The 11,313-nt window shown below is 38.6% G+C and overlaps 1 protein-coding gene across 1 annotated transcript; it reads left to right on the forward strand.

Annotated features, from left to right (window-relative positions):
* Positions 1 to 6,572: 6,572 nt before the first annotated feature.
* Positions 6,573 to 8,808, forward strand: LOC110032400 (UDP-glycosyltransferase 73C5-like). Its single transcript, XM_020736026.1, has one exon. It carries the CDS (start codon positions 7,203 to 7,205, stop codon positions 8,718 to 8,720), a length of 1,518 nt encoding a protein of 505 aa, XP_020591685.1. The 5' UTR covers positions 6,573 to 7,202; the 3' UTR covers positions 8,721 to 8,808.
* The last annotated feature ends 2,505 nt before the right edge of the window (positions 8,809 to 11,313 follow it).

Consider the following 11,313-nt stretch of genomic DNA (forward strand, 5'->3'; position numbering starts at 1 on the left):
ACTTTTTATAAGTTAGAATGATGGTATTTTTTGATGTGGTATGAAATATGTGGGTGGTATAAATATAAGAAATAAACTTTGAGCTGTTAGATGAGTAAATACATATGAATTGGGTGGGATAGATGAAAAAGCCCCAAAAATGAAGAATTGACGAATCTGAGAAAGGAACGTAGATGCATGAAAATTTCCAAATCAAGAGTTTTAAATAAATTGTTTTATATTTGTCATGTCTGATTTTTTCTTCTAAAATGAGCCCAAGCTATTTCTTATTAGCAGCCAAACGCGATCAAACAAAGTTATGTTCGTGTTTGACTTGTTTAACAAATAAACCAAACAACCGTACTTCACAAATAATTAGGGTTGTAAATGAACCAAGCTTGAGCGTGTTCGGGTTGGGCTCATTCAAAATAATTAATTTATTCAAAATTAGCTCGAGTTTGAAATTGCTCGTGAACAGTGTGTTCGGCTCAATTTACATATGCATGTTTGTATTCAGCTCGAAATTGGTTCCTTTAAATTAGTTAGAAAAATATATGATGGGTGTTGGATTCGAGCCGGCGTCATTTTTATGCAATAAAATACACAACCACATGACCACACGAGCCATGATGATTTAAGCAAAGATATAAATATATATATAAATAATATATATTTATTTCTTATTTCGAGTTAAAACAAGTTGAACATGATCAAACAAAGAGTTTTTGTGTTCCGCTTATTTAAAATTCGAACTTAAAAAATTTGTTCGTATTTGTCTTTTTTTTAACAAACAAATCAAATACGAGCTACTAAACAAGTCAAACACAAGATGTTCCCGAACAACTAGCTTTTTTCACAACCTAAAGATAACAAGCTTTTTTAAAACTCTTTTATATGTTGTCGTCGATTGACAATTTACTCTAAGAAGTATTGTAGTTAAAATTATATTTTCAAGAATATAATATTTTTTTTTTCTATTTGTTGCTTTAAAATTTAATACCATACCCTTAGAATAATAAATTAAATTTGTTATATTTGTTATCATATATATATATATATATAAATTGTTCTTCGTTTATAACATGGTTTTTTAATTGAGAATATACTAATTATTGTTATTACATAACGACAAAATTCTTATGTCTTTACATAGCTAACATCTAAACTTTTATTTTTCCAATTACTGCACTTAAATCCTCTATATCACATAAAAAACATCATCATTTCATGTTTTAAAATGGTGGAATATACATTTCATACATAATTAAAGTGGCATAAATGATACATGTAACAAATGAAGCTCAAGTATTGGAAATGTAAATAAATAAGAATTGAGTGGTATGTATGTAAATCTTTTCGAAACAAATCTAAAGTTTGATTAGAAATAAGCTGAAAGTTGTTCATTTTACTTAAGACTAAGCAATATATAAAAATGTAATTAAATTTGCTTGATTGCTTCGGTTTAGGGCCTTTTTTTTTTATATCTCATGGTTGGTTGCGGGTTTATGTTGGTATTTCTTGTATTAACATTCTTGTATACTATGCGTGGGCTTTATTTCTTTTTCTTTATTGTCTTGTGCTCTTTTTTGTTGAGCTGGTTTGTTGGTTGTGTTGTTCAGGGTGTCGAACTGGATTTTATTATTTGAGGGATTATTTTGTCGTATTAGTCGAGCTATGTGGCTTTAGTGGTGGTTTTATTTGTTGTGGATGTGCTCTTGATTTTGAGCTCTATGCCTTCTTTTTGAGGCTCGGTGGTGGTAGTTGTACTTTGCCCTCTTGGCCATTGTTGTTAGTTCTTCCTTTGCATTTTGTTGGCTCTCCTTAGGACATTTTTTTGCTCCCTCTTGATCGTAAAAAACTATCCTTGCATACCTAATGGTTCGTTCCTTCTGTTTTTCTTGTTTCCTTACTTCGGCTTTTCAGGTTTTGTTTCAGGTTTGTTGTTTTTCCCTTATATTTTCCTACTTTCTGTTATATTTCTTCATCTTCTTTTATCTCTTTCTTTACGTCAGCTTCCTGCTCCTTCTAGTTTTTCTTCACTTGGTTATTTTTGCCCAGTTTTATTAGCTCCTTGCAAGTTCCAGCTGGTTCTTCTTGCGTTGTTGCCTTAGCAGCTTTTTGGTTCCAACAGTTTCTTACACTTTAGGTGATTCAGTTTGCTACTTCATAGAGCTTTTTTTTTTTTTTTTTTTTTTTTTTTTTTTTTTTTTTTTTTCTTTTTTTATTTTTGGTGTATTCTTGGGGGCGAATCCCCTAGATTTTTGTTTTTTTTTTTTTTTGGGTGTAATTACTCTGTACTTTTTGTTTCGGATATATAAAATTCTCTTCAGGTTTCTTAAAAAAGGATTAATTAAAATGTATAACATTGCAAAATAAAACCATTGAGTCTAAAAATCATCCCAATCAAAAAATTTTGATTCTGGCTAATTTCATATTTATTCACAAATTTTTATATCGAAAATATGTCAGTCCTAATCCTGATGAGATCTAACAGTTCAAAAGAGGAGTGTACAACAAACGAATAACCACCGACAAAATACCAAGTAGCCCACTCAACCGACCAGATGTAGCCGTCAGAGACAAAGGAAGCCAGACCAAAGCCGACTAAATCACGAAGACAACCGAATGATTGAAACAGAGTCATTCAATCATAAACAAGACAAAGAGACATCAAGTCAATTGGCGTAAGAAGCAGACTCAAGCGAAGATCTAGCCCATCGGCATCTCCAATCATGCGGGATTGCCCGAAAGCTTCTCCATTTATTACCAAACGTCGACAGCCAGACTAACTCAGCCGATCGAATCAGTCATGCCACCTTGAAACGTATTAGCAACACCAACTAAGCCAAGTCGATCAAACTGGTCCCACCAAGTTGAATTCATACAAGGTCAGCTGAACAAGTCAGATGACAATTGAGTTATAGACTCATACCTATAAAATACTTGGAATACTCTGTACAAGCATCATTAAAGTGTTATGCGAAAACATAGAAATTCACACAGCAACAATCTAACACAATAGATTTACGTGGTTCGGCATTAAGTTGATTCACTTATAACTAAGGGGAATGAAATTTCACTAGCATCAGATGGGGAGAAAGAAAAAAGCTAGGTGTTACCAGATGGGCTAATCAGTGCCAAAACCTCGCAAGATCTAATTTATAGCCATGGAGGTAGCGGTCCAAAGAGTGGGTGTGACTTGGAGGCAATGACCTTGGAATATGAGTATGCACGAGGTGCAGTGACTCCACGGTAAATCTTATGGCAATCCAATGTGATGCCATAGTGCAAGTGCAAGCCCTCCCTGACATGGACACATGGGTATCGAGGGCAGATGTGTGAAAACAGTGAACCAAGCAAAACTCAAACATGCAAAACTATGGACATGCAAGATGACATACAAAACAGACAAATGACAATGTACTAGTGCAAGTGCAAACACTAGTGTCATGGGGGCACCGTGACATGGAGATGTCACGGAGCAAACAAGTGGAGTAGCGTGCCCATGAGAGGCGCAAGTACTCGATATGAGCATATGAGGGCATATGCTTATAAGTGCACAGTAAGGGTGCAAGAGTTGAATATGTTAATGCAAACCATACAAAACAAACACGATGCAAGTAAAATTGGTTATTCGACCTGTTTGGTCGATTGGGGTGATCAACCCGATATAACATAGTCAAATGGGCTCAGTCGAGCTAAGACGGCCGACTGGACCAAAGTGATTGGTCGACCAGATCAGGGCGACTGGTTGAGGCAAAGCGCAATGTGCCATGTCGACCGGGTCGGGACGATTGGTCGAGCTAAAGTGAAATGTGCAAAACACGTGATATGCAATACAATAGTGAGTCATACTCGACTAACGCTCTCACATAGGTATCTAGGGTCTGGCACATGGATATGCGACATAGCCGCCTCCTACTTTGGAGAGGCGTGTGGGGAGTTTCACCTTCATATTTTCAAAAGAAAACACTCCACAATGTTGTGGAATAGATAAGCTACAAAGCTTTTTCTATTCCACAACTCCTCATGACTTTGCAAAATGAGTTAACTACAAAGCTTTCTCACATCAGAAATTCAAGTATCCCAACCTCCCTAAGGATGGTTGGAAATGCCAAAGAGAGAGAAAATTGAGATTTTGACCCGCTTAGGCTAAGGCCAAGGCTTATCACAAAAAAATCAATCGACTTCGCAATGGATTGGCCACGAATGTGATTCCTAACATAGGGCTTCCTCTAATAAATAAACAACCAATCAATAGAAGTGTGGTTGTGCCGAATAGCGTCGGTCGGCCAACTTACCTAGTGTGAGTGACCAAACCCATGGCGACACCACAAAATTAGTCAATCAGAAGGAGTTTGACCTAGCTGACTAGTGTGGGCCAGCCAAACCCGCCTCATGTGGACGACCAAAACCCACCACATCTAGAAAACTCTATTCATAGGTCTAACTAAGAAAGAAAACACGAGTGATTTTAGAGAATCTCACCAAAGAGGCATTTGTTGTCGTGTTTCTTCACGTGGGATGAAGCTCTCCTAGTGGTGGGAGAGAGGAAAACACTCCGGTCCTCCAAAGAACAAAGAAGCTCTCCTTTAGAAGTAGAGTCGGGTGAGATTCCGCGGAAATTCTGAGCTCCAGCAAAGCTCCGACGATCGTTGTTTATGCCAAAAAAGAGTACTTGGGAGCTCAACCATTGTAAAGGATGTTTTCTTTGAGCTATGGAGTCCTCAATATTTTGCCTTGGGGCACAACCGTTGGTAAGGATGTCTTGGCATGTTTATTTTTATTTGTGTTGTTATCTTAGCTTTCTATTTGGAGCTTTGATATATTCTCTAATACTGGATAGAATCCTTCTTTTGGGATTCAACCGCATTTACAAAATATATAATTTTTTGGCTGGCAAGTCCCTTCCTTAAGTATATTCAGTCGAGCATCTGTCAGAGAAGCAAGATAAGAAAAGTTAAAAAGATACTTCCCTTTTCATACAAGGGATCTTTACAACTTTTGCAGTATCTCTACTTGAGTCCGGATCACTTCTGAAGATCTATATTTGTTATTTGTTGTTTGGAGAACTTCTTCCACTGCTATTTAGCTCCTTGAAGATTATTGTTAATTCTGGAAGTTTATTTTAGATCACGTGTATCTGTTGTTTACTGCTAGGAGTTCTTATTCAACATATATTTAGCTCCTACCAAGATTTATGAGTTTTCAGGATGTTCAAACTTGATCTCTTATGAAGAATTGGAGCTGGCCTTTGTCTGTTTGGACATCTTTATACATTGAAGTTCAACTCCTACATAAAGTTCTGATTTTTGGATGCTCTGTGCCTCTATCACCATTTAGCTGACTTTGTTATGATTGTTTTTGTTTTTCTAATTTAAATAGCTGCTGATTTTTATTCATCTTTTTTTTTTTTGGTATTGATATTTTCAACATTCTCTATAATAGTTTGAACTACGATTGGAACATTGTTCGAACCTTTTTTGAACAACATAAAAAAAGTTTTGAATGTTTGATCATTAAATATTTTCATCAATTAAAATGAATTTTAATCAATATTCAAACTTGAAATTTAATCTATCATCCTAAAAGGTTTAAAAAATTAACTACCAAATTTGTTAGAAAAATATTCTTTTTTTTAGTAAATTAAAATGCCCACAATATTTTTAAAAAAGTAACATTATACATACCACAATATTATTGCAATATTAATGAATTTTACTGCATTATGGATGATTTTTAGTGATTTTTTATTTGGTCTGTTTCAAGTTTTTTTGTTTTGGCTTATTTGTTTTTTGTTTTATCTAATGTGTTTGAGATTATCATTTTGTAGTTGTTGTTTCAAAGGTTTATATTGGTATTTGTCGCTGTTTTTTATTGTTGATATTTCTCCCACTTTTATTCTGCTTTTAGGATTCTGATATTTTCTATGTATTCTTCTTTACTTTTGTCTTCTTTTGATCTTCTATGGAGTTGGCATTGAATGTTGGTCTTCTGCCTCAATTAATTAAATCAACCAATTTCAGAATATTTTATTATATTTATTTTATTCTTATAGAGTGTTGCTGCGATATGTTGTTCTCAATGATTTATGTTGGTGTTTTGACGTTCTTTTACTGCCGCTGTTGTTGGAAAAAATACTACCTTAGGAGTACTAATGCATCAGTACTCCAATGAGGAGGTGCCACGTGGCATTATGGTGGGATCATTGCATATGTGGCACCTCTTCATTAGAGTACTGATGCATCAGTACTCCTGAGGTAATATTTTTTCCTGTTGTTGACTTGTTGTTTAGCCTCATTTTTCCGAAAAAATATTACCTCAGGAGTACTGATGCATCAGTACTCCTGAGGTAATATTTTTTCGGAAAAATGAGGCTAAACAACAAGTCAACAACAGGAAAAAATATTACCTCAGGAGTACTGATGCATCAGTACTCTAATGAAGAGGTGCCACATATGCAATGATCCCACCATAATGCCACGTGGCACCTCCTCATTGGAGTACTGATGCATTAGTACTCCTAAGGTAGTATTTTTTCCAACAACAGCGGCAGTAAAAGAACGTCAAAACACCAACATAAATCACCTAGATTTTAGATTATGTTTTTTTTTTTTCTCAATAGTTTCTTGTTTATCTTCGTTCATTTTGTTGAGAATTGATATTGAGCTATGATGAATTCCATCAATTATTAAAATTCTACCGGAATTTCATTTCTGAGGGAAGTTCTGCGCTCAATTTTTTCTATTATAATACTCTGTTTTTTTTTTTTTTTAGTTTCTTTTGTTTTCAATATGTTTCATGTTTTTTTCTTTTTAAAAAAGATCTTTCTCTTTAGTTATATCCTATTTTTTGATGAGTGCTCTTTTGTTCGAGATGTTTTAACAGGTTCAATAATTTTGGCCTGCATGTTCAGAGTTGTTGCTGGTGCTGCTTCAATTGGTGGCTACATTGTGTTTTATTTGTTCTTTCTTTTGGATGTTTCCTTGGTTACTGGAATTATTTTTTGCTTTCTATGTTCTTCTTTCTGCGTTCTATTTCTAGTCTGTACTCACTGTTGTCTTTTATCTTGTAAATGGCAATGTTTCTCAGTGCTCTTTATGTAATTATCCTAATTATTTTAATACCAAAATTTTCCTAATATTAAGCTCTGCTGCAGTGCTTCCTTAACCAGCCGGCGCCTTCACTTGACTATTCTATTTTTCTGTTCCTGCTCTCCTCGCATGGCCGGCCTCACCACCACCATCACCGCCGCAGCCGCCGCGAAGCCCCATTTCATCCTAATCCCACTCATGGCCCAAGGCCACATGATCCCCATGGTCGACATGGCCTGCCTCCTCGCCGACGGCGGAGCACTCGTCACCTTCATCACCACCCCCGTCAACGCCGCCCGCATCCGCCCTTCCATCAACCGCATCCAAGCCTCCTCTCTCCCCATCTGCTTCGTCGAGCTCCGCTTCCCATCCGCTGAAGCTGGTCTCCCTCCAGGCTGCGAAAACCTAGATCTTCTCCCCGACTCCAAACTCAACAAACCCTTCGTCGAATCCCTTCCCCTTCTCCGCAGCCAGCTCGAGCTCCTAGTCGGTGACCAAATTCCCATCCCAGATGGCATCATCTCCGATAGCAAGCACGCTTGGGCCTCATCCATGGCGCGCAAACTATGCGTACCTCACATCATCTTCCATGGACCCTCGTGTTTCTATCTACACTCAACTCTCTCGATTAAACGGCATAAGATCCTGGATCGAATTAAAGATGAATTCGAACCATTTGTTTTACCGGATCTGCCGCAGAGAATCGAGATGGTGAGGGCGCAGGTAGAGAGATGGGTGGATTCGCCGACGTGGGAGAAGCTGAGAGACGAGTGTTACGCCGCCGAGGAGGCGGCGGACGGGATCGTGATCAATACATTCGAGGAGCTCGAACCCTGGTGCATAGAGATGTACCGAAAGGCGACGGGGAAGAAGGTGTGGCCGATCGGCCCGCTATCACTCTATAACAGGGAGATGGAAAGCAGAGCGAGAAGAGGGAACGAAGTACCTGTTCTCGAAGCGGAGAAGTTGCAGAGATGGTTGGACGAGAGGGACGAAGGATCGGTCGTCTTCATCAGTTTCGGGAGCCTCGCGCGGAATCCGATCGCGCAGCTGACGGAGATCGGCTGCGGGCTGGAGGCGGCCGGTGTTAGGTTTATATGGGTGGTGAAGGAAGCGGAGGTGGAGAGCGGAACGGAGGCAGGGAAATGGATGGAGGAGTTTTCGGAGAGATCGGAGAGGGAGAAGAAGGGGATCGTGGTTAAGGGATGGGCGCCGCAAATGGTGGTGTTGTCGCATCCGGCAGTGGGGGGATTCATGACGCATTGTGGATGGAACTCGATCTTGGAGGCGATATGCGCAGGGGTACCGATGGCTACATGGCCGCACTTTGCGGATCAGTTTTTGAACGAGAGGTTGGTGGTGGAGGTGTTAGGGATTGGGGTGCCGGTGGGGGCGATGGTGCCGGTGAAGCCGGCGGATGCGGAGAGGAAGGAGGCGGTGGTGGGGAGGGAGAAGGTGGGGAGGGCGGTGGAGAAGTTGATGGATGGAGGGGAGGAAGGGGAGGGGAGGAGGAGGAGAGCGAGGGAGTTTGGGGAGAGGGGGCGGAGGGCCATGGAGGAAGGGGGTTCTTCTTATGAAAATTTGAAGGGAGTGATAGAGTATGCGTGTGGCCATAAGAATAGAAGAAATGGGCATCTAAAAATATGATGGCAATTCATCTCATTATTTTGAAAAACATGGCATCATATTTCTTTTTGATTTGTGAGACAAGTAACATGAAATACAAAAATAAATTTTAATTATGCAACATGTTTTGAGTAGATATCAAGAAATCTTCTTCTTCTTGTCGTTCCTTAAAATTTCAATCGAAGGATATTTGATCGTAAATGATGTGAGTTGTTTGTCGAGGAAGTCACGACGATAGAGTTATATTAATGATTTAGCATGATACAAAAATTTAGCACACAAATGATTAAAATAAGAGCTGATAGAGGAGACGTAGATATTTTTACGTGAAAAACTTAAAAGGAAAAAAAATCTAGTTAAAATGGTTCCACTATTCAGACATATGTGATAAGTATTTGAATATAATTATGTGAGAAAATATTGGGGAAGAGGCAACGACCCGACATGGATGATAGCAAACCACAGTAGGAGTGGTGTGATGATGATATGAATTTATTAGCACCAATAGTTGTGGTCACTAGATAATAATGATGCAACAATATTAGTATCGATAGTTAGGTGATTGTGATCTCACAATGGTGATTTGACGACAAATGTCTAATGGTAGCAATGACATTAGATCGGTGTTCTTATAACAACTGCGACAATGACCAAGTAACAATAACGGCGACAATGACATCAACCCCGTATGCAGAGCTGAGTACGGTGAACTAATTAAAATCATTCTTGCCCAAAAATGTATGTAAGTGGGTCTCACTTTTAAATTTTTTTTTTAAATTAAAAATGTGCGTACGGGCTCCGTTCGTAACTTTCTCCTAGGGCTGTCAAAACAGCTCGTTGTTCGTGAACAGCTCGTGTTCGACTCGTTAAGAAACTCGTGTTCGGCTAGTTAATTTCGTTCGATAAGTTAACGAGTCGAACACGAACTAAGATGTGTTCATTCGTGTTCGGCTCATTTTGGCTCAAAATACTACTCATCAAGTTTATATATATATATAAGTAGTATTTTAAAAAAAATTAATTGATTACAAGGCTATAAAGATTTATAATCAATTAAAATATTAATTAAGAAAATAAAATAAAAATTCTTAAATTGGATTCAAATGATGTTTTAATATAAATAATAATTTTTAAATCTTGCTCAAACCCTTATCGTCTTATGGCTACGTGATTAGGGCTGTTAAAAGGACTCTTTGTTCTTGAACAGCTCGTGTTCGGCTCGTTAAGCAAACGAGCAGAACACGAACACACCTCCCGGTGGTTGACAAACAAAGGAAGTCTAATGACTGTGGAGGCTGAGAGATAGTTACCCAAAGAAGACAATAGCTTTCTGACAATAACGATTACCTAATGAAGGCAGTCTAGTGCAGCGGCAATGACAATCGAAGATGATGATACATCGATAATGGTAGTCTAACGGCGACGAAGGCAACTCGAAGATAGTAAACTTACTTTGGAAATAATGGCTCGATGTCGGTCGAGTGATGATGGTCATATGGTAGCGGTAGTCCGATGATAGTGGTCCAAAGAAGGCCCCCTAACAGGGGTAATGGTGACTCGGTGTCGATCGGTTGTTAGTGGCCAAGTGAAGACAGAAGCCCAACGATGTTGGTTCGACACAATGACAGTGGTCTGATGATGGCGGCTTGACGACGGTGGCGGTGGCTTGCGTTGATGGTCTAGTGATCGTGACTTGATAACAATCGTGGTAGCCTGATGTTGGCAGACAGAAGGTGGCAGTAGCAGCTCGACAACGATGGTTATGGCCTAACATCAGCTGTTTGTCACGGCGGCGATCGCCTAACTCAACGGTACGACACGATGACAGTGACACGACATCGGTCAAGTGATGGTGGTCTGACAAGTGCAGTGAAGCACTAGCGGTTTGGTGACGGTGGTGGTCTGGCAAAAAGGCAGTGGTGGCTCGGCGATGTTGGCAAAGAAAACGATAAAGGAGACCAAAACATAGTAGTCCAGTGACAACAACAGTTAAGCAATGGTGGCGACCCAGTAATAGTGGTCTTGTAGTGTCGACGGTCGAGCGACAACGATTGTTGGCGGTCCTATGACAGGTTCGGTCCAGCAACGATGGTATGACAACAATAGTGGCTTGACTATTGTGGTCATAAGAATAGAAGAAATGGGTCTGAAATGAACACTCAATAGAAATATTGAAGGCACCTAAAAATATGATGGCAATTCATTTCATTATTTTGTAAAACATGGCATCATATTTTTTTTTCATTTGTTAGGCAAATCACATTAAATAAAAAAAATACATTTAGTTTATGCCAACATGTTTTGAGTTTACATCAAGAAATCATCTTCTCGTCTTTCCTTAAAATTTCAATCTAAGGATCTTTCATCAGAAATGATGTCCGTTGTATGTCGGGAAAATCGTGACGATAGAGTTATATTAACGATTCGGCATTGTACAAAAATCTAGCACACAAATAATTAAAATAAAAACTGATAGAGGAGACATCAGATATTTTTACGTGAAAAACTTGAAAGTGAAAAAAGCACGGGGTTTAATATAGTTAAAATAGTTCCACTATTCGGATGTATGTTATAAGTACTTGAATATAAATATGTGAGAAAATACTGGGAAAGA

Source organism: Phalaenopsis equestris, unplaced genomic scaffold (genome assembly GCF_001263595.1).
Source record: "Phalaenopsis equestris unplaced genomic scaffold, ASM126359v1 Scaffold000938, whole genome shotgun sequence".
In the NCBI taxonomy this organism is placed as follows: Eukaryota; Viridiplantae; Streptophyta; class Magnoliopsida; order Asparagales; family Orchidaceae; genus Phalaenopsis; species Phalaenopsis equestris.